We start from the raw sequence: 24,973 nt of genomic DNA, 5'->3' as shown, positions 1-24,973 counted from the left end.
CGTTGTAAACTATTTTCATTGTACCTTCTTTCCAAGCGCGTGTCCCACTACACCTAATCTACCCACTTCATCTTGTATATATTATTAACTCTTAGTTTACTTATAATTTATCTGAAGTGCGTTTTGTAAACCACCAGCTCATTTCAATGATTTGTATCATTTACCAGGTAGCAGATCTGTCATATAATTTTGGAATTCTCTGTTGTAGGTGTGTATACAACACACTAGTGTGAACAATATTATTTTATATAATTTTATCTGCTACACATACTTACTATTTTAAAACATAATCATAATTTGAAACGATTATTACCTTGTGACAATTTTATGATAAAAACATTACATATACAAACATATATTGAACACAGCACAGCCACTACTGTTGCACCAGAGTAGTACAAAATAATATCATTTTCTATTTTAAAATAAATGAGTAAGTGAGAGGGATGGATTTTATGTATTCTATAAATAGTGGGTACATATTCTAGACTTTTGAATTTTGTTATTATTTAATAAAATATGTATGTATATTGTTTGTCATAAAAATAATTATCAAATATATATGTATTATGTATAAGTGTATTTTATAAAAGTATAGCATGTCCCTTCAAACAAATATCCATTAAAACTGGAGGCGCACTAAAATAATAATCTGTACCACTTGGTAATATCAATTTCTTGAACATTTGTAATGGAATTCATAAATTAATCTGATGTATTTATTTTTCATAAATAAGGGCTGACTGACCAGCCCTGTTCTAACACCTAACTGACTGACAATCATAACCAATACTCAAATGATCAGCTTTAGTAAATTCAACGAATTTTTTTGGCCTGGCTTTTCCATTATAATATCATAATATCATAATTCGCTCCGTGCGTGAGTTTCGTTTCCATGGTAACGATACACTACTCTAATAATAGAATTGTATGGATGCATATATAATTGTATGGATTGCATTTAAAACTCACATTTAAAATTTAATATTCTTGTTTCACAAATTTAAATAAATAATTATGATAATTTACATTTGAAAAATAATATTTGTGCAATTTGATTTCTTATTTTCACAATTTTTAATGCATTAAGTTTTATTAATTCGTGTTTTTCAATAATTTCAATTTGACATTTCTATTACATTAACATGTAAAGAATTGCAAATTAGTCATAACAGCCCCCTTTAACTCCAAAATTTTTCACTTAAAGCGCTGGCATCGATTTTATTGTCCCTACCATGACTAAACACACAACGAATACTATCATATTCAGATATGATAGTAATTTATAAAATACTGTTAAAAAATATCCCACTCTTCTAAAGGTCTGATGATTTCATACATCACTACAGTTTTCAAAAATTTAAACTTGCCTGTAACTGACACATTTACCGCTTGGCGTCATAAACAATTATTCAAATATTAATTTTCCCGAATCGTTGAGTCGGAGAAAACTTAAAAGTGAATATAAGTTATTCCGAAATGGACGATATTTAGATTAAAGGATTGAAAAGTGTTAAAACTTTATTTTAGTTCAAAAAATACTGTTGGAGCAATTACTTTTCTCAAAGACCTTTAACAATTCTGAATAAATTCGATGAGTTTTTAAAAACATGAACAAACATTCTCAGTAAAATAATCAATCACCATAGGCAAACATTTTACAAAGTAAATCGTGCCTTCTAAATGATTAGAATTCAATCTCAAGGATAATACTAAAATAGTGATTGTAACATTGCTCAAAAAAAAGGAAGAGTATTTCAATAAAAAGTGCAAAATTTATGTGAGAAATAAAAAAAAAAATTAAATCCAGTACAAATATATAAATAAAAGTAAATACTAATATAAAAACATATCTAGTGATTATAAAATTATTGATAACTATCTATAACTAATTCATATTATATAAAGCATAGATACTAATAATAATAATAATAAAAAAACCAATCATATCAATAATAAATACAGTGAATTATTAGTTATAAATATATGATTAGTCTCAATTTGTAATGACAACATAATTATTTAATTGTTATATGTTCAATAACTATTTTATTCGTTTATATCATTTTCAATATTATAAATGTTTATTATATTTATACGGATATTTATATGTACAATGTGTATAATATGATTATAATGTTATGTAGCATACATTCAAATAAGATCATAAGTATTATATAAGCATAGAAGAAATACATACAAGCTTAAAATAATTGTATTGAAAAACATCTGACATCTACTAAAAACTTTGGTCCTCATGTTTATCTAAAAAACAATTGATGCAAATATCTCCAATGAACACAAGTGCAACATATATTAGTTGTGTGCGTAGTCATGGTAGGGACAAAAAAATCGATGCCAGCGCCTCCAGTGTAAAATTTTGGCAATAAAGGAGGCTTTTATGACTAATTTGCAGTTCTTTACCTGTTAATGTTATGGAAAATGTTAAATTAAAATTGAAATGTTAGTGAAAATAAGAAATCAAATTGCACAAATATTATTTTTCAAATGTAAATTATTATAATTATTTATTTAAATTTGTGAGACAATAATATTAAATTTTCAATGTAAGTCATAATCGCAATCCATACACTTATATTTGCATCCATACAATTCTATAATTAAAGTAGTGTATCGTTACCATGGAAACGCCTCCAATAAAACTGACACACGGTGCGAATAGGCTTTTACAAAAAATTTTGTATTTGGCACACAAATCGAGTAAAATGTGATTGAAAAGTTGTGTTTTTTGATGCATAAGACTCTCGTATTTAAGTTTCTAATGATTTTTAAAATTTTTTTAGTTTGGGAACGAAAAAATTGTGTTTTATTTCATGAATATAAGCGTTTTTATGTTCTGTTTTTATTTTCGAATAATTTCGAATTAGTTCGCCGTGTCATCGATGTAAATATTCATAAATATGTAGAAAATAATAATTATGGACTAAGTGGCTTGAAATATTGTTATCTAGACATTAAATTTCGATCATTTTACAGTGACATTGCTACAGTGTTATTTCTTGGAATACGAGCTTTTGAACTTTCTGTTTTATTTACCTACCTCTTTCTCCATAAAATTATAAAAAGATGTAATAAAAGGAAACATAATTAAATAACATTGATTTTCTTAAACGGAGATCGAACTAACAGCCTCTTGCAACGTATCCGAATTTTCTATTGTTGACTATGATGTTCCGATATAATTTTAAAGAAATGTTTTAATTACATAATACAAAATAATGAGATCCACATTGTACAATACAACTAGCACGTATTGAAAATAAAACTTGAAATAAAAACAACGACGTAATAAAATCCAATGAAATAAATATAAAATTGAGAGAAAATTGCAAAGTATTATGAGAAGGAGAAAAAAATCCAAATAAAAAATATAGAAATACTACATACATATATTTGTATGTATCCAAAACGGTATTTAACTAACTTAATATGATTGAGAAGATAAATTATAATTATGATTATATAGAGATCTAACAAGATTTATTGTAATCATAATTTAAATTGTTTATCATAACTACGAATATACAACATACAATATTATTATATCAATAGTGAATCCATGTTGAAAAATTAATAGAACAACACTATACTATTCTAAATTTATTTTTACAATGCTCCCAACGTTTCAGATCTTTTAAATTCGGCTATTATTTTCCTTTGAAACTTTTAATGAATTTTGAATCAATCAAAAAAAGTATCCAGTACTCATTAAATTAGCAAATTGAAAACGTATGACATTTTCAGAGCTTTCTTATGGGAACGTTTCATGCAGGAACTAATCACTTAGCCGAAAAATCGACACTGGCAAAACATAAGCTTCTTTTGTATGTTCTTACATCGACATAGCAAGGGATACAAAGGTCTCGTTATCCAAATATTACCTAAGCTACACCATTACTGTACCTTCAGAACGGTTTGATAAATTATTTTCAAAAATATACTTTCAAATCAAAAATATACTAATCAAATGAAGGCTATTCTTTTATCATTTAGATGAAGAAATATGAAGAAGACTTTGACCATTGAACATTCAAGTAAATTATATATAGTAATACCTATATGGTTTGTATTTGTATCTTGTGTATTTATTTCATTTCAATAATATGTTAACTCTTTTTTTAATTCTGAAAACATATTTGTACCACAATTTAGCTCAACAGTTTAAATTCAAACTTTTCCTCAATGCTTTCATATTGAATACTATATGAAATGAAACTTTTAAAGCTTGTTAATACCAAAGTCATAAAAACAAGAAACTAAATAAGTCCTTCTAAGTTTCCCAATACAGAAAAAAGACATTTTTCTCAAAGTGAAACAAGAGTGGCCTATCATGGTTGTTCATGACTATTTGTTTACGATAAGGAGGACGACTTTTTTAAAACTAAATAATAATTCGAAGGAAATCGAATTTTTTTAAAATATTATTTATATAAATACATACAAATAAAATATATAAAAAAATAGACATTATTTGTTTCTTGTTAAAAGTCAATTTTCAACTTTAAATTGGTTGGCTATACCTACTTTTGGGTGAGTTTTTTTTTCTTTTAACATTTATGCTTTGTATTTCATTCTATCGTAATATAATCCATTATTTCACTTCGTTACAACATAAATTCATATCATAAATATGGGTGATTATTAAAAATCTAAATACAAGAAGAATTATTGTCATGTTCGATAACAAAATTTTCCAGTAATATTCTGAAAGAGTAATCAAAGTAAATTTATCAAAATTTTTAGGGAATTTCGCTTATAGTTAATTGAACAGTACTCTCTAAGTCGAAATCAAGCAAATAATTTTTAATTTTTAAAATAAATATGCTAACATACGAATTTTTAACGATTCATAACAGAATGGAAATTTTTCTATAATCTACGACAGTTGACCAACAGAAATATAATTTTTTTAATTTTTATTGTCTTCACATTATCATCATACATCATTTGACACTTTCTAGTCCACAATTTAGTAAAACGTATTTTAATTATTTTTTCAAACTATTTAAAAAATCGTCGAGGTCTAAAAACTGTCGCTCAAGCTAACGACATACACATATTTTCCCATTGCCTCCACCATTCGAACTTTTATTACGTATGGTAGGTGCGAATTATTACTACATTCAGATAGCAGATATGATACAGTATTATTGAGTTGTACAGTATTATTGTTTGTAATACGTCTACAAAATTTCAGATTATTCCGAAAAGTGGATAAAAATTAACTTCCCCTGTTTGCAAATCTGTTCTTCATCTTCACAGTTTAAATAATTCTTAGAAATAGTTTAAATAATTTTTTTGTAAGCACCCTGTTAAAAAAAATTCACTTAAATGCACATTTTAGTTCATTTTGGTTAGTCTCATGGGACGCCTGTCGCTTGAAGCTTATCCATGTATGATTCAACTGATCTCTCCCAACTAACATACATACTACACTACATTCATGTTCTATACCTACTAATATTACATTTTATTGAAATCATTTCTATAGCTTATTTATGATTTCATTTTATTTTGTTTGAGTCATATAACAAAATACTGCTCAAGAGAATTTAGTAGCAAGAGCTAGTTACTCTATATTTTATAAATGTATAAAGAACTACCTATTTATTATATGGAAAGAAAGATTCAATTAGTTTTCAAATATAAATGTATGAGAACGACAACCCGTTTAAGAGTGCTTTGTAAGTGACAACAAACCATTGACTGAGGTAATTGTTGAAATGTGATGTATAGGCAGGGTTGATTGCGTAATCGCTTGTTTTTTTACGTCATGTAAGTAAAAAACGATACCCACTCTTAGATAGCTACACACTTACATACATGTCACACCCACATAACTGATACAGTTATGTTTACGAAAAAATGTTTGAAATAAAAGTTGTTTATTTTCTTATAAAGAACATTTTATACACTAACTTTTTTTTTTCTATCTCTTACGGTTTACAAGATAGGTCCAACGTCTCAAGACCCAACTCACCTATGTTTCTCATTTACAAACTCGTCCTCATTTTTTACGTTCTGAGTACGCTATAAAAATTTCAGCTTGATATATTTTTTCGTTTTTGAGTTATCGTGTTGGCAGACAGACGGACGGGCAACCGAAAATGGAACAATTGATTATAGGAATACTGAATGAAATTTTATGCGTTACAAATTTCCGACTAAACTTTGTATACCTTGATATATTTCATATATACATGGTATTAAAAGACAAAATGACTCTTATTCATGTATTTAAATTGAAAGCTTGAAATATAGAAAAAAAAATTGATGCTTCTTGAATTCTATATCTTTTAGCCTATTTATATTTAACAAATATAAGAGCATTGTTTGAGGTTTAATGGGAAATTCGAACCAGTAGGTGTACATTTGGTCGCTGCTTTTATAAAGAATAGAAATTTATATTTTAAAATAAAGATTTGATTGTTAAATTCACGCCGGACACTTATTCCTCCACGTACATGCTTTAATCAGAGCAGCTTATTTGCTCGAAAATTGATGAATATTTGTTTCTTTAGTTTTTCAATAAGACAATTTATTATTAATTTAATTGCTTGTAGTACAATTAAACTTTTCTAAGATACCTGAAATGTCACGCCTGATAGATAAAATGATTTTCACGTTTGTTTCAGTTTTATTCAAGCATTATTCGAGGTTATAGTGCCTAAATCCAATTCTACTTTTGTATTCTATACTCCAACTTTTTAAAAAATGTCTATTTCCTATAAAACTTACTCTATTTTTCAACGGTAAGATTTAACTGTTTTTTCATTCTTCCCTGAACTTTATTGCAAAATTTTAACCAGCTGGCTTTCAGTAACGTAACACATTAAACATCTCACAGAGGATTTTCAAGACAATAAGAATGTATAGGTATATGATTTTAGTTAGCTCATTGAAATATGATGGTTCTTTTAACAATTCGTATTACAAAATTAAATTATTGATTATTTTCTTATGTTATGCCATTTGAATATAAATTTATGTTGTTAGTTTGTACAAAATTGTTCATTTTATAAAATGTTTTTCGAGTTGGAGTAGTAGTACTATCAAGGGGATTTTTTTTTTGTTATATGAAAAATTTAATATGTTGGAAACATATTTTTTATGTTTAAATTAAATGAATATTTTTGTTATTGACAATAACGATGGAAAATTTTTAGATTGAATTATATTATTATCTTTTGTTGTAGTATTTCATTTTCTTACTTTTTAACAATAACTTTGTAAATTTTTAGAAAATTTGAAGGACATAATCCTGTAAACTAGTAAACCTTTCCGCTGATAATTTCATTTATCAGCTCCTCAATTATTTTCAGAGGTGAGTTCATCTCTTTCATGCATATATTATACACTACACCAGCCCATCACAACTATTAATTTAATTAATTTTATTGTGACTGCAGAATCGAATCCGCTACCCTAGGCATACCGCGAACGAAATTGGTTACGCCTTAACCAACTGAACTACTAGGGTTGACTTCAGACTTAGTTCAACTTTATTTTTAAAAAATCAAGCCTTTTATCCAAAATTGCCCTGGCGCTCGTACATCCTTAACAATAATGAACACAGAAAAAAATTGTATACAATAAAATAATCGGTACTAATCTGCCACCGTGTACCATAAATACATATAAAAGTTAATTCCAAAATATCCAAAAACATGTAACAAACATAGAGAATAAATAACATAGACACAAAATATAAATCAGCTCTTTAAATAAGTGAACCGAATTATTATGCACATTGACATCTATCGTATTGTAGTACTTCGCTTCAATGATTAATACGTTTGTAGTGGAAACTGTAAAGAGTGGATTTAATTCAGGCATGTTATTTCATTTATACAAATATATATTCAAAGAGATGTATCGTTTTTGTTGTATTTTCAACAAAGATAGACCTTTTTTTATTTTTTGTTGGTAAAATAGATATCTGTTTAACATGCTCGTGTAATATAAACGAATTTTTTTAGTTATTTCGAAATTAATATTTGAAAATTATACCAAAGAATTAATAAAACAGATCAAATTCAATTGTGAATCATAGGCTGAATCTAAATTTCTGACCACAAAATTATAAGAAGAATGAAAGTGTAACGATACTTAATTAATCGTATTCTATATATATTTCAACGGAAAGTCAACAATACGGTAGTTTCCAGATATCGAATTTGTCATATTACGCGTAAAAATGTAAAACTAAACTTGATACCATGACAAATTTTGAAAGTGAAATTAAAATTGATTAAATAGCGAAGGAGTTATAAGCATTCAAAGATTATTGTCCCTGTCCTTTTAGCAAAACAAAGTTTTGTATATATTTTCTATGTATCTCTATGGTGATATCGAACAATGACGCCACCAACCTTTATCTTGATCTTTTTTCAATTAGGAATTTTAAACGTTCATATTTTGCGTTCTAAAGATTTACAAAAACCAACTTCACTTTTCTGCCCATGCAGTGAGAATTTTTCACCTGAGGTGATAGAACAAATTTAGTCAACATACCTATTTAACGATTTGAATAGTTGTAAATAAAAACCTCCTTTTTTAGAGAACTTGAGAAAAGGTTGACGAACTGAAAGTGAGATTTACAAATATTTTTTCTCGATTAATATTTTCGGACTAAAGCAGTCCTATATCTAAAATACTAACATTCTCATTTATATACATTAACTTTTGATAGTTTAGATTTATCAAATTTGTTTCAATTTTGCATCTTTTATCGAAAGTATAAACAAAATCATCAAGATTTAGAAGGTTTAACTAACCATTGATGTTAACGGCGTCTCGATCAGAGTCCCGAATAATTTTACAGACTAGAGACTGATCTATTATATAGTACGAAGTAAGAAAATGAAAAACAAGAAACTAGCATTGTTAAATCTTCACCAATTTTCTATTACATTTGACGGGTTTTCATAAAATAAGGCGAAAATAAAATAAAAGCTTTCATTCTTTTATTTCTACTTTGCCAACAAAACATGAAGAACAACATAGTTTGACAATTTAAATTAGCAAAATATGAGTAGGTACGTATATATTATTTCGTACCAAATTACATAATAGTTAAGAGGACAACACCATAAGGCATGTTTTCGCCACATGATGTCAAACAGTAGTACATATTATTGCCACTCCAAATATACAATAATACAAATGAACAAAAGAGACAAACATCAAAAAAATTTAAGTGATCAAGGATGCGTTAAATCCTTCTTTTAAAAAAAAAAAAAACGAACTATATACTATACAGAGTCACACAAATCCTTGTCACCATACAGTGATAAAACTAGCACATTAATGACAATATATATTATCAGTGAAGCGATAATTTAGAAAAAGAATTTATTCATAGGATTCTTTTTTTATTTATTAGATATGAACTACGAGAGTATTATTTACCCTCTATTATTAAATACTTGTAAGTGCATCTTTATATTTGAGTCTATTGTGCCGAATTCAACTTTGTCACATAATAATGTGTGTAATATGTATCATATTGATACCACTTCTTATAGATATAGAAGATATCTTTAAAAATTTGTAATTATAGACATTTTTGGAATTAAAAAATAATTTATTTTCAATTGTACTTTTTAAGAAAGTACTACCGCCTTCAATGTGTTCAAGATTAGGTAAAAGTATTTTTAAAGGTGTTTTTAATCAAATTGGACTAAGAGATAAAATCACCGAAAATGTGGAAAGGATATTAGATTAAGTCTACCTACATTTTTTTCCAATAACACACTTTTTTTATTGTCAAAAAATATAAAAAATATTTTGAGAAGAACATACCTACGATTTTTTTTAAATTGATGGAATAAATCCAGACAGGATTATCTCAAAGTGGTGAATGGGATATTCGCTACCAAAGTGCGGTAATCTATGAAAGTTAAAAGTAAAATACGTGGATTTAAAAAAAAAGTTTTAAAGAATAATACGGAAGAAAATGAAATATATATATTTTTTTTGCTAAATTTTAAGGTGTTTTTTAAACAAGTGAAATTTACTAAATTTAAAAGACTCCGACAAATTTTTCGGGTACGGAATTCAAAACTCGCGCTTGAAACATATGTAAGAATACTCTCCATTAAATTACCTTTTTCCTTAAAACATTTTGAAGATTATCGCCAGTTGTTTTCGGATTCGGAACCCTAAACTCGCACTTGAAGCATAGCTAAGAAAAATTTCCATTAAATTACCTTCCAAAAGAAATTAAAATCTGTCCATCCGTTTAGGCGCTACGATGCCACAGACAGACACACACATATAGCGGTCAAACTTATAACACCTCTTTTTTTTAGTTCGGGGGTTAACGAAATTAAATACATCTATATATTTAAGAAAAATCATATATTGGCGAGAAAAAACCGAATATGGATAAGAATACTATTACTGAAACAAGAAACATGAGTAGAAACTCAAGATAGGCTGATTAGGGAAATATGAAACAGTTTTTTATTATCTTGATCTAATTTTCTTTCAAATTTAATTGGCAAAATTTATATCAAAATATGATAAACTTGTTTCCCCCTTTGTTTTAAATTTCAAAGTTTAAGCAGAAAAACTATATTTGTAATAAAGTTGTTAAATGTAACGATTGAAAACCAAAAAGAAAGTAATATTGAAATAAATTATCATACAAATTGCAAATTAAAATATGTGGTTGTTATTGGACAAACTAAATATCTAAAAATACTAAGGGGTGTAAGTGTGCTAATAATGATACAGATAAATCAACACATTATTATGTGTAAACCTACGCATTTTCGCAATATAAAAACACCTACTATTTCTCATTTATAAGGGACACGATAATTTTTACTGATTACATATACGATTGACATATACGATGTACTCGATGTTTCATGTAAATTGATATTTTTCTATAATTTAAAGTTACTTTTCTCTGCATCAAACTAAAACAGTTTTGACTTATTTGACCTGTTATTTTATCTTAAGTAATTTTGAATTCGATTTTCACCAGTTCAAAATATTATACCGGTCAGAAATATTGAAAATATGCAAAATAATAGAACAAGTTGGTGGAAGCGCTGGGAAATAGTATATTGTCATACAATTGGGGAATGGGGATTTTATAACTGCCAATTTGTATTTTTTGTCAAAATTTTATGTTTTATCCTTTTAAAAAGTTCAGTTGTGAAAGTTAGAGATAACATAGATAATTTAAAGTAAGTACAATGTTCTGTCATAACAAATATCCTGATCAAACCAAGCATAATGTACGCACATATTGGGTTGACTACTAAATCAGAAGTATGTCATTTTTAAACTAATACTGGAATTAATTCATCCAGAAAAACTAAAAGTGGCAATATAATTAAATTCTTTAAAGAATCAAACACGTGTTTGGCTTCTATAATTAATAACTTAAATTTTCAGAAAAATATCTTGCATATCTTGTATCAAGGTACGAAAGTAATATAGTTCCTACCATTCTTTACTAAACATTTATCCCTGAAACACGTGGTACTTGAAATAGATACATATCATAAACATACAAATCATTACTAATTCTGTGTAACACATACCGTTTTGTGTGATAGATCAAAGTAGCCGTTACGCTGAATTTAAAATTTAAAACATCTATTTCACATCGCTTATGCATACAATATGAGGAGAATACACATCCATTTCTAGTGTGTCTCTTCTTGTGTAGATCGTTAGTTTACACAAATGAGTTTTGTTTGTTATTATGGTCATTCGCATAAATGAAAAGCATTTGTATCCTATCTATCTATGTATATTATGTGTGTAAGTATCGTTGGTACTTTAGAGGAAGAGAGAGAATAAATGATAACGCGGCTTTATTTGGCGCCTTTCACACCCCGTCACGTCACGTGCCTATGTATCTTCCTTCTATTCGAGTTAGCTTCGCAATCATATCGTTCTCGTCTTTGATCATTCATCAAGGACAAACACCATATACATATTATGGCGGTGTAAACATTATAAGGAAAATATTTTATATACTGCTGGTACGCGAGCTGGCAACATTTACGAGAATTATTTTAAAACGACTGAATTTCGAATAGTTATTTTCTTATTGAATTAGAAGATAGAAATGAAGTACGTTTTTCATCTGAGATTTTATTGCGTTAATTTATACGGGATAAAGTCAGTAGTGAAGCCCCAAATTAAAATTACATTCTTTAATTTTAAAACTAAATTGTATTAATATTCCAACCATTCTAAAATGGTTTGAATACATTTTTTTCTTTAATTTATTAGAATAAAATCTGTTGTTGTTTTAATAACTGGAAAAACCTGTCTGGCAATTATGACTAATATTGATAAAGGGATATGGAAAAATGATTTTTTTTAAATTGCTTAATATGATTATAAAATCAGCGATCTACTCAGATTTTTTCGGAAAATCGCAGTTGAAAGGCATTCTTCATCCCTACCTGATTTCAATAGGTTAACAACTATCTAAAATCCAGCCATCTTAAAATACCTGCTTTTTTTGACGTTGCCAGTTCTTATACCGAACAAATATTCATTAAATCTTTAGCCTGGCTTGTGCTCTATGTTTCATGTTTATATAATTTTAATATTATTCAACTTAGTTAGGTTTGTTATGATATCTATCGTCTCCGGACATTGTCCTCTATTTATTAACAATTTTTATAAATTCGCTACAAAACAAAGCTGGATATACATATGCTTACGATATCTAATAGTAGATTGTGAACCAGAAACTAACATATTCATATTCGATTGTCCGCGATTGGTGTCCGACATAGATTTTTAGACGTTTTCTATCAATTATTAAGTTTCTAGAAATTTTAAGTTGTTCACATTTCCTAATTTACACTTATTATGCGATTTTCACCCCTTTATCTGATTAGAAAGTACCTACTATTAATTTCTAATATAGGATAGACAGACAAACAGCCGGACACGAAAGCTAATGAATAACAAGCTTGTAAAAATAGATTCCCTACATGTCTTTCTTATTTATATTTTAGATAATAATCTGAATTTGGCATTAACTACGAAAAAAAAATCCAAATTTTTGAAATTTTTTTAAACATTTATTTCCAACAATTTTATCACATTTCTTGCTGAATTCGCATGTCAATAATCAACATTTATCTAGAATACGTCTTAATAAAGGTATATTATATGCATTCATTTAGTCATCGTTCGTTAATTATGTAATAAAATTTCTTGATATAATTTTTTTTCTTACACATATAATAAAATTATATAATTAACATGAAACATAGTTGTTAAAATGTGTAAGTTAATCTTATAGTAAATGCAAATTAAATACTAATTAAATCTATGAAATTGTCTAAATTCGGTGAGTAAAAATCATATAAAACTTAAAAAAATATACTAATTTAAAATATTTTAATTTATTCAGAATAATTATTTTATTTCAAACTTAACTCATTTCAAATTGATTGATATCTTAACTTTTATAATAAAAAACGAAAATACGATTTTTTTTAGTTCATTATTTCTAGCAATAAAAAAAATTATAATAGAACGTGATAAAATTGAAAAAAAATGTATAATAATTAAAGTTATTATTTTTATAGGCTTTGTTACAAATAAAAAAATTAACTTGAATAAGTAAATATTACTTTAAAAAAAAAAAGATATTAATTAGAACGAAAAAATTCTTTGCTTTGAAGCAATTAAACTGCTTTAGTGTCAAAATTTATTGTGTATGTAAGTAAAATAAAATAAAATTTTAAATTTGAATGTTATTTTGAAGAAAACGTTTTTCTTAATTCAAGTAATTTTTTTCTACAACAACATTTTTAGACAGTTATCGTTAATTCGAAACAAAAACCAACTGAAACGTTAGAAAAATCGAGTAAATATCTTTAAGTTATTGAACTTGAATATAGAAAAGTTTTATTAAATCCATAACGATATAAGAATCTTCGCCTTCACAAGTAACAGCATAAGCTAAACAACCTTTTTAGTACAAACACTTCCATTATTTAAGTTCAATTATGCTTTTGGGAGCATTTTATTAAAAATGTCAGAGGGAAATTAAAATCAGAAAAACTATATTTTTCTCTAAAATCAACGAAACTCAAAAAAATGTTACACAATATTTTTTATTGGTACCTCCTTAATGGCCTAGGTCATCTTTGAGAGATCAGAATTAATATTTTTTTTACAACTTTTAACTGTAAGTACTTACCTTTATTTTGCATTTTTTTTTTTTGCAGCATTTCAAAAAATAGTCAAAAAAGGGTATAGAACTAATTTATTATCTTTTTGTCCGCTCCCACCAAAGAAGTACTCCCCTCTCATAAACATATGCAATTTAATCTGATATATTAAAAAAAAAATCTATCCAAAATTTAGATTAGTCGATCTATGCTGATCTATGGTCAGCATTTTTCCTCTAAATAAAATTTACAAGCTAAGATTTAAGTAACAACAGATAAACTGGAATTTGTCCTCGAATACGCATAAGAAAGACGCACTTTAGGTTGAAAGTACTGGAAAATCACAAAGTTTGCGTTAACAATCTATTGATATGGACTGGTATTTATTTTCAAAAGCTACAAAAAATCATTTTTTAATCTACAATTCAAAAAAAGACTAAAATCTAGATTAAATTTCAAAAAATACAATTTATTCTGTAACTGTCTAAAAATGTTTTAAATCATTTCAATCACATTCATTGCACATTGCAACAACAAAAAACCATTTTATTCATATAATGCCTTTTTATCTTTTTGAAAAAATATTATTAAAAAGTAATAATCATAGAATATGATGAATATGATGGATCTGTGAGAGGACTACTTAAAATAAATGTTACGTTTTTTTTTTTTTTTCAAAAACGGTACACAGTGGCACAGGCAAACAACATACAAGCAATAATAATAACAAAAAAATGAATTCATAAAAATATGTACGCATGTGTGATTGCAAATAATAGACAAAAATATGGATAATCATTCATCTCTGTGGGGGCTACTTTTATAAAAATTTTTATGTTATTCAGCTTATTACATAAAAATATTAGGTACACACAAGTAATCATAATCTTTGTGTGTACATGTGCAAAAGGATAATTACTAATATAGTTTCTTTTTTATTATGAATAAATATGCGAGCCAACCCCTCATTTTTGGCTACTTTCATAAATAATAAATATTTATAAATATAAATATTGTGTTACTATTTATTAAATATAACCGTTTGACAATTATTTCGCATTATCTAATTTATCGTTCAATTTTAAAAATAGAAACTTTATGTTAGACATGAAATTATATATCCTGGAATCGAACCCACGACCTTTGGTATACCGAGCAAGACACTCTAGCTCCGAGCTAACTACAAAATAATGGTGCCTTTATGCAAGAGCAACCTTTCTCAAATGTTTTGTATTTTTACTCTATTTGTTTATAACTTTTTAATACTAAATCTATTAATAAGTTTTTGATTCCTATTCAATAATCGCATCTTTGAAACTTCAAATTAAGTTCTTGACTTATACTACTCAATAAATGCAATAAATTTTTTAAAACTTTTGCGTTAAAAGGTCCAGTTTTTTCCAAGCCACGAAAATATATTGAAAAGAAAGCGTACACTTATTGATAATCTATAAATCGCTAGGTTAATAAACTTTCAATACAGTAGGATCAGACTCCATTTTTTTTAAACATTTTTAGATATTTTTAGCACAAAAATTAACGAATACAATATATACGAGAATGTTAATGGCTTTATTTTTTGTATAAATATGCATGCATCAACCAACGACCTAATAATATTTCTACCTTCAAGTTTTCAAAAAATAAAATTTGAGAAAAATAAATTAAAATTGCGTGATGCAAAATTTTATACATAACATTCAAAAAAAAAACAAAACTTCAAAAAAATCCATATAATAACAAAATTACTAGAAAGGACCCATCATATAATATATTAAATATATAAAATGTTAATGGTTTTTTTTTTTTTTTTTTGAGATTTTTAATTAAAAACAGATTAAACAACTTTTAATTTCAAAAACATTTTTTGGATTATTATTAAATTGTTGTTAATGTGAGATAATTTAAAAAAATTTTATTATAAATATATTTTATACGGTTTTTAAAACAATTACAACCGTGTGATAATCAATTTTTTTTTATTTAATTCATTCCAAAACATTAAATAAAAAATAATTTGTTTTGCAATTAAATTCGAAAAAAATTTTATTAATATAGACTATTTACACAAGTTTAAAGTGTTAATAATAAAAGTTATTAAATTTTTATCCACATTAAATTTTGTTTAATCTTTTCTTGATAAAATATACCCTATGTTTACGTAGACTAACAAAATGAATATAGTAACAAATCTATTTAATAATGAAATTTGATTTAGTTAGAAATGAAAAAACATTTAGAAAAATACTACAAAAAACATCCAAGGAAAAAAAAATTTAAAAACTACTAGGAAAATTACAACATGAAAAATTAAAAGAAATAAATGAAAAAAAAAACACATTTACAAAAAGATGATACGTACGTCATAACTTACGTCTGATGTGGCTCGGCAATCATCGGCTGTTCGCACAGCTGACGTAAGGTATGACGAACGTTCAGTCTGTGTGACACAACGCAGCAGCAGAAGAGTGGAACCTTCTCTCTGTTCAAAGCGAGACAAAGCGATTGATTTGTGTGAGCGAGATTAGAGTGAGAAGTAGAAGTAGTGTGCGCATGAGATGAAGGAGTAGTAGTAGTAGGTCGTAGACTAGTGCACATACCATTCTGTTGCTTTCATTGTGAAACACCTGTAAAAAAATAAAAAGTAACCAGTTCGTCGAAATTCTAGTAAATTCATTGTTATTGGACTTTTTTGGGCAAACACATACTAAATATAATTTTTAGGCAATAAACTGTTTAAATTCATTGCAATAGGAAATATAGGTATTATTATTTCTTGTTGGATAATATAATTACTTCAATATTGAGATTATGTTTCTTTTTTTGTTTTAGAACCATTAACAGCTGTCAAAGTATAAAATGATAAATGATATTTATACAAAAGAATATTACACTAAATATTATCATTATCCAACAAGAATTATTAAGAATTATCTTTGAGATAATTTTTTTTCAAAAACACAAAACTAAGATTATTATATAAGACAACAAAAAAAAAACAAATCATAATTATTGGATTCCATTTAAAAAATATTTTTGTAAATTATAAAACCGAAAAAATTATGTTTTTTTTTTTACGTTTTTATAATTTAAATAATAGAAAAAAATCATAATATTTAAACGAAAAAAATTAATTGTATTTATTCAAATTGTCAAGCATTTTTTTATGTTTTATGATTGATAATATAATTGAATTTTTTTTTTTTTTTTTTTTGTAAAGTTGGGTCCCTTAATTCCTATGAATGCAATAGTTTCTACTCAACAAAAGCATTAAATTATTGAATAATACATTTTGAAAAAAAAGTTATTTTCAAAAGCAAAAAACATGCTCAAATATAAAATCACCTACAAAAACAATTCGATACTCGTTACACCTAAAAAAATGATATTCTCGAAATTTTTTCTTCAACTAAGAATATTTTTGCATTTTTAAAGGATAAAAATAATATTGTTAGTTGTTGAAGCAAAACTATTTTTCCTGCCTAACTTCTCGTAAACGGCATGAGATAGTTTTTTAACTATAAAATCAGGCTTAGGTCCATAAATACAATAGAGGGAAATCGTTGTATTTCTGACTATCGATAATATACCACCGGCTAGTTAGTGTACTTGTATCGGTAGCTAACAAAAGCAAACTTTTTTTCATAATCGTCATATTTTTTAACATCTACAAAAGAATATCTATGAAAAATACCCTCTTCTGTCCAATTCTGTATCTGCGAACATTAGCCTAAGGTGCAAAAGACAGACCATAGGTTTTTTTTTTTAATTGTATGATGTGAAATTCTCTATAACTGAACCATATACCGGTCAGCAAAAAATTTTCGTTTTTTTTTAAATGAACGCGTCTAAAAAAATATGGGGTCAATTTTGCTTGTCATAATTTAATATATCATTTTATTTATTTATAACTCCAAAAAAAAAATACATCTGCCTTTTTTATCAATAATTGTACGATTCCCCATGCTGCTAACCTTTAATGTTTATATAGTTCAATTATTAAATCGAAAAAAAATACTGTATTTATGTCTTTATACAATTTATTATTATTTCTGTGGCATTTATAATTTTAGGGTAGAGTGTTCGGACCTTTAATAGTAATAACTAAGTTGAAAAAGTCATAATTATACACTTTTAAAAGTATCTCTCTAAATGTTTTCGTTTTGTATTGTTAACTGTAAACATTTGATTATAAGAAATAATTTTTTTTTTTTATAAATGTGACCATTTAAACGATTACGTTTGCATTAAACATCAAATAATATTTCATTAAAACTTTTCATTTAAGGAATTCTTTAAGAGTTTGTATGTTACGAATTAATTATTAAACTCCTTTAATGCATTCGTTTTAAGAAAATTGAATTACTGAAATTATTTTACTGTAATTTCTATCTTTCAAAACGGTAATGTTAATCTAATTTTTAACTTTTGCCAAATATGAAACATTTTACGGTTAGTTTAAATTAAAATATAAATTTATTTATACGTCAATCAAGTGTGGATCCAGATAGTAGCAAAAAAAAACTTTTCGTACAGAATTTTGTCTCCGAATTAGATTAATTTATAGAATAATCTACATTAAAACATGAAAAATTTCTTTTGAAAGTAAAAGAACAAATGAAGAATCATGAAAAATTTATATTTTGCAATTTCAAGTAGATAGAAATAACGATAATATGAATTATGTATTTAAGGCTGTATTAATTGGACGTCTAAATGTAAATTATAAAATAAATCCGCTAGTAAATTTAACTGAAGTCAGTAATTTAAATTAAATACATTGATACTATATGTTTAAAATACGACTTTCCTAATTTGGGTTTCTTTGGGCAATTGGAAACGTTTTGAAAAAATGCCAAGAAAACGAGATTCAAAGAAGATACCACAGCCTGATGGAGCAATAGAAATAGAAAGATTACGAAATATTATCGATATTACGATACATTTACATCCGAGAATTGTGATGATCGAAGTTCAAAACTAAATGGAATATCTTTTAAAGTTATCTACATTTTCAACTCACTACGGCATTGCGCCGGTCAGTGCCTAGAAAAGCTCACAGAAGACTGCATGTGACTCTGATCATGTTATTCTTATCAACCACAGTTTCCTATCTTGTAACCGGACTCTCATTACATTTGCTCCACCAAACACAAACCATTTAAAGTGCCACCTTGACACCAAATATAAAAATCTGATCTATTTCAAATCACTGTTGTTCCAAAGTTTAAATTTTTCAGTTCTGTCAGAACTTCCAATAATCGCCTATCATTGTATTACTGTGTAGGTTTTACGATTTTTAATACACCCGGTATTTGTGAATAATCATAAAGTTAATATTCATAAAACTCTTAAGTTTATAAAAAATTTCCTGGTAAAAGCAGAATGTCGTTAAAACTATGAAATTTATAATATTTTTATGAAATAATAAATGAATGATATATATTTTAAATAACGTAATATTTTCATGTTTTATTAACGATTCAGTGGGCATTTAACTTCACTCTGAGTATCATATGTAGACTTACACTGCCATATCATCAGCGTTGAGCTGGTAAGCGCGAACACCGCGCACACCAGTAATTATAATTATTATTTTTTTTTTTGTACAGTTGTTTCGTAAGTTCATAAGTACTCCGTTCAGTTTGTATATATGTATGTATAATAAATAAATTATAATATTTTTAAATGAATGCTAATCGTTACATTTCGTGTGCACCTTACCTATATATATTATGGAATAAAATCGGCCATTCAAAAATATTCAAAATGTGTATGATTATTATTTTTATAGAGGGTTAAATTATATGATATAATTTTTTTAGATAACGATGAAAAAATACCCGTTGAGGAATCAATAAACCCTAATCAAAAGTAGCTCAGTTGGTAATGAGCTATTTTTGAGGCGTAAACAAATTCGTAAGCAGCATGCTTAGGGTAGCTGGTTCGATTTCCGCCATCACAACAAAAATTAATTTATTTAATGGTTGTGATATGCTGGTGTAGTACATGGTATATGTAATAAGGTAGTAAAACACATATATAGTATCACAATGGGCACTATGACCATAGAGTGTCCTTCGTGAACAGCTAATATAATCTAATCTAACCTTACCTACGCTTAACTGTCTCTAAAAGGTCTGTACAGTGCTCCTATGAAAGTTCCACACAAAATTAGTCTATTTAACTGAACTTATTTGGCGAACAGCTACTCTCTCTGTTTATGAGAACGCGATTTTTCCAAAATTCTATTTGGTGTATGATTGGCATTGTTAATATATCAAAATAATTATTAATATCGGTCTTAGCAATTAAATTCTCCAAATTTCCAATAAAAACAAAATATTCAGACGTAAACGACAGGAAGCTTAGTGGACAAATTTCATCATTGACAAACATAGCCTCAATTTGGATGAACGTTTTACTGACTCACATTGATTTAAATGAAAATTTATAAGAATTAAGAGATAATGTTAAATAAAGCGAGCCTTGCATTGTATTGTAAAACGGACGTTTGAAGTATCCTCATTGTGCATCTTTAGACTTAACGTTCACCTTCATACCTATTTTCTAATTATTTTGGATGAAAATTTTTTGGAAACTATTTCATTAATTCCTTATAAGCATTAAAATAATGAAGAAAGCGACAAGTAACACAAAAGTGTATAGGAAACAATGCAAGAATTGTTTAATTATACAATTTCTCATCCATAACTTATGGTTTTGATACTATACCAACGGCAAATGTCGTTAGTGAAATGAAAATATCTGCGTTGAATGGCAATTATTCATCAGATAAAAATCTAGGAATTCACAATTAATCGTTATATTATATTATCTGCAAACAAAATGTATGGCGCTATCTCAAAAGAATAAATTATTTGCCGAATAAAAATTTTCGGGAGAAAAGAATTTATAAGTTGTATAATTTCAAATTTGTATCACATATGAGTTTATGTATGTGATAATCACTTTTACAGTTAAATATATTACACGAACTAAAAAAAAAAAAATTTGAATGAAATTATATCCAAAATAATATAAAATGAAATAAAAAATTCATTTATGAATATGCATCAAGAAATTTATAATCTTCTTTTACCATATTATTAAGTGGTTAAAACTCAGTTAAGTGAAATAATACACTTTTTAACTGGCTTCAAAAGCAGTTTTTTAAAGAGCGAAGAAATGAAATTCCTACTGTAACCTATCAGTGTGTTACGATCATTCATTAGCAAAATCAACAAAATTTTGGAGTCTTTTGGATTTTTGATGGTTATTAGGAATCAAAAAACATAAAAAAGCAGCTAATTTGACGATTAAATGTATATTCTTTGAAATATGTCCAGAATCGCCCCAGAATAAAAGCTTTTCGCACAGGATTTTAGGTGTATTATAGCCAAAGTAACAAATTTCATCAAATTTCTAAACCAAAAATTTTTAGTAACAATTTCGGTTTTTTTTAAGAGGTACTTTAAGAAAGTTTTAAAAAATCAAGAAATTTTGTTTCCTGTACTTTGAATAAAAATCATCTTCTAGACAAAGTAATATTCATAAATAGCAAAAATCGGGTCTATATATATATATATATATATATATATATATATATATATATATATATATATAATATATCGATTGGACAACTCAATTGAGGATAAGATTAATATCCTTCAATATATATCCACAGTTGTTCCGAAATAAACGTTCCTAAACGTTCTGTAAATGGGCGAGTTGGTCGTCATAGCAGCCACTTATTCAAAAAAAAATATCTTTTGACTGTATTGATATATTTGACAATTAATGCTTCTTTACTTACTTGAAGTAAGTTTTTTTTGTTAAAAAGTTTGATTATGTATTTGTATCAAATGATGGTAGGTATCATCACATATACAACTACTCATCATTTAATAAAAATATTATAATTATTTCATACACAAAAATAAAAGAATATAATAATTACGTACACACACACACACACAAAATTATTAATTTAAATAATTTAATTTATATTAAATGTATTTATAATGAATCTGTATTATAATCAACTCTTGAAAAGATATATATTCGTATAAAATAAATTAAGGCATCTTATTTATAAGTAAAGAACTTAATTATATAATACTTAAAAAAATATTTAAATAAAATATTATTTAAATAATTTTCATTTCTTGTTCTTTTTATTATATTTGAATGCATTTATAATGATTTTTACATTTTTTTTTTTGTAGTTGTTTTAGAACATGTTGTATTTGTTGTTAAATATTTTTATTTATTTTATTCGCAAAACAATAAAAACACGCAAACTATTTTTTCATAGTACAATTTTCCTATTTCATGTTTATTGTATTTTAATAGAAGACAATGAATGATACACTTACATTATTTTTCTTTCCTCATGGAGGCTAAGTTTTAACTTTCCGAAATATTGTCAGTGCAGCTAAATAGCAAATTGACCACTTCGTGCGTCAAATTTATCTACCTTACTTAAATAATAATAAAGTCTGTTTCGTATCTCTATCTGCATGATTCAAGAACTACTCACCATTACTCAATAGTTTTTCTAAATATATTATAGGAATTTAAAAATTATACGTCCATTAATTTACAATGAATTGTAATGTAAATTTTATCGTTTGAAAGCGTGTGTAACCCTTTAAATTAATGCTTGCAATCTGTTTCACAGATACCGATGTCTTAACAAATCCCTTCCTGCATTCTTCTCTATTCAGTCTCAATGTGATCTCTAAATTATTTAAATTAAATTAAACACAACCTCATCTCGATATCTTTAGTAGATTTTGAATAATTTAGACAGAAACACGAGATAAACTTTTTTACCTACATAAATAAAAAATGCACTTTAAAATCATTACTTTTTCATCGATTAAACGCAATTTTTTGTTTTAAATTTATTATTGTACTTATTTTGGAAAGGACTTAGCTTTAATTTTTCAGTAGTAAGACTTAACAATTAATTCTGTTCAAATATTTTCATGAACACAATAAAATCAACCCATATGGTGCAGAAACAAAAACGCAAAAAATTATAAAAATAGATCTTTAATGAAAAAAAAAAAACTGAATTTTGTTTAAACATTAGTTATACCAAATGCTGTTGTTAATTTAGCAAATCATTGACCTTAAAAGGATGTTGCATATAAAATTCAGGTATTATATGCAAATATGATACAAATTATTTGCTAATTCAACACAATCATTCAATCATAATATACAAATCTATAGTTTCTGTAGTTGTAGGGTATATTATACGCAATAATTCTTATAGTCTTTTTCTATTAAATTGAACATTTAAGTATCATTTAAAAAGTATATTGCGGTAAGCTTGGTATTTAAGTATTCTTCCCCGGAATCCTCCCTTATCTATCTATCAATTCTCTACAAAAGAAAGTTTTTGTCAAATTTTCTATTAGACTTTCAAAAAGGGGCAAATTTCTGTGCCTTATTTCTTCGTGAACAAATTGTGATTCACTTTCCACACTCTTTAGCATACTTGGCCATTCGCAGACCTTATGCAAATACTTTTGTGACTTTGAGCTATTTATTTGTAAATATTCCATTAACAGAACAAATGAAATTGATTTGTTACCTTGAAAACACAGAAAGTTGTCAAGTTTCCTTAGAAATGCAGGTCTATCATTTCAACCCTTTTTCCACTTAAATACGCAAAAATAAATTCACATTTTTCTATCAAGCTTACACGTGTGTTCTAAATCCAAAATAGTTCTTCTGGGAGTCTATCCTATGCTGAGCTTTAAGCGTTTTCAATCTTTTTCAATTGATTGAAAAAGACAAAAAATTGAAAACAAAAGACGCCTGATACGCAGTACAAAGTACATAACGATTGAGAAGACTAGACCTTGCCCAGATAGGCGCCTTTCCTGCTACCCTCTCCACTCGAGTTTTACGTTCTTTATACGTTCTTGGTTAAGATGAACTTCATCAGACATATTTAAAAATACTAAGCTGATGTCGATATGTTGTCTGAGTATAATATCTTGCCGGTAGTGCTTATCACATCACGGATATGTGTTGATAAATTTTACCCCGTTTTGAAGTAAATTAGCTGTCCAGAATAAAAATGATTCTTATTTCTATTCGATTTATTGATAAAATACTTTTTAGATTTTATTCCAACAGATATAAATATTGTTTGGGTATGAATAATATAAATTTGCGTGTTATATGTGTATGCTATTTCAAGTGCGTTTGCGTGTTCATCATCTGCATACCCCATACCTTTCTTTCCTTCTCGTCTGTTAACTTAACTTTATATGCTAAAGAATTAAGTTGAATATTGAAAAATCAACTCCATTACAAATGTACATTTAATGTACCTACACAGTGAGTATATTGCAGTAGTGTATTACACGCAATTATAAAATACAATATAAAACCGAGGTACTTGAAATCATTTTACAATCTGATATCAAGAAAGTAGCAGCAATATTATTGTTGGTTGAAAATTCTAGTTGTTATTATTACTACTTTGAAAATGCATTGCAACTTACTATTTATCGAAATCAAAATTATTCTTACACAAGCTCAAATTGAAGATCGGAGAAACTTAAATGGTGGGTAATTGATATCTTCTCAAAACCCTTAATTCATAAGAAGCTACTGGCATCTTGACTAAATTAACTGGGGATATTTATAAAAAGTAATACATTTCTAAAACACCATTTGAAGTGTAGATTTTTTCGTGGTCAGAAAGCTAAAAAACGCACTTTTCTGAACTAAAAGGTAGAAAATAATTTCTTTAAATT

General features: G+C 26.7%; 1 protein-coding gene across 1 annotated transcript in view; it reads right to left on the bottom strand.

Moving 5' to 3' along the window:
* Positions 1-24,973, bottom strand: part of LOC123296089 (dachshund homolog 1-like) — a 305,838-nt gene that overhangs the window by 243,901 nt on the left and 36,964 nt on the right. The window contains exon 2 of the mRNA XM_044877550.1: positions 16,790-16,816. Coding sequence (XP_044733485.1) covers positions 16,790-16,816 — 27 coding nt within the window. The remainder of the gene's footprint in view (positions 1-16,789; positions 16,817-24,973) is intronic.

Source organism: Chrysoperla carnea, chromosome 3 (assembly GCF_905475395.1).
Source record: "Chrysoperla carnea chromosome 3, inChrCarn1.1, whole genome shotgun sequence".
NCBI lineage: Eukaryota > Metazoa > Arthropoda > Insecta > Neuroptera > Chrysopidae > Chrysoperla > Chrysoperla carnea.
The sequence above is the reverse complement of the archived record's forward strand: the minus strand, read 5'-3'. Positions and strand labels throughout refer to the sequence as shown.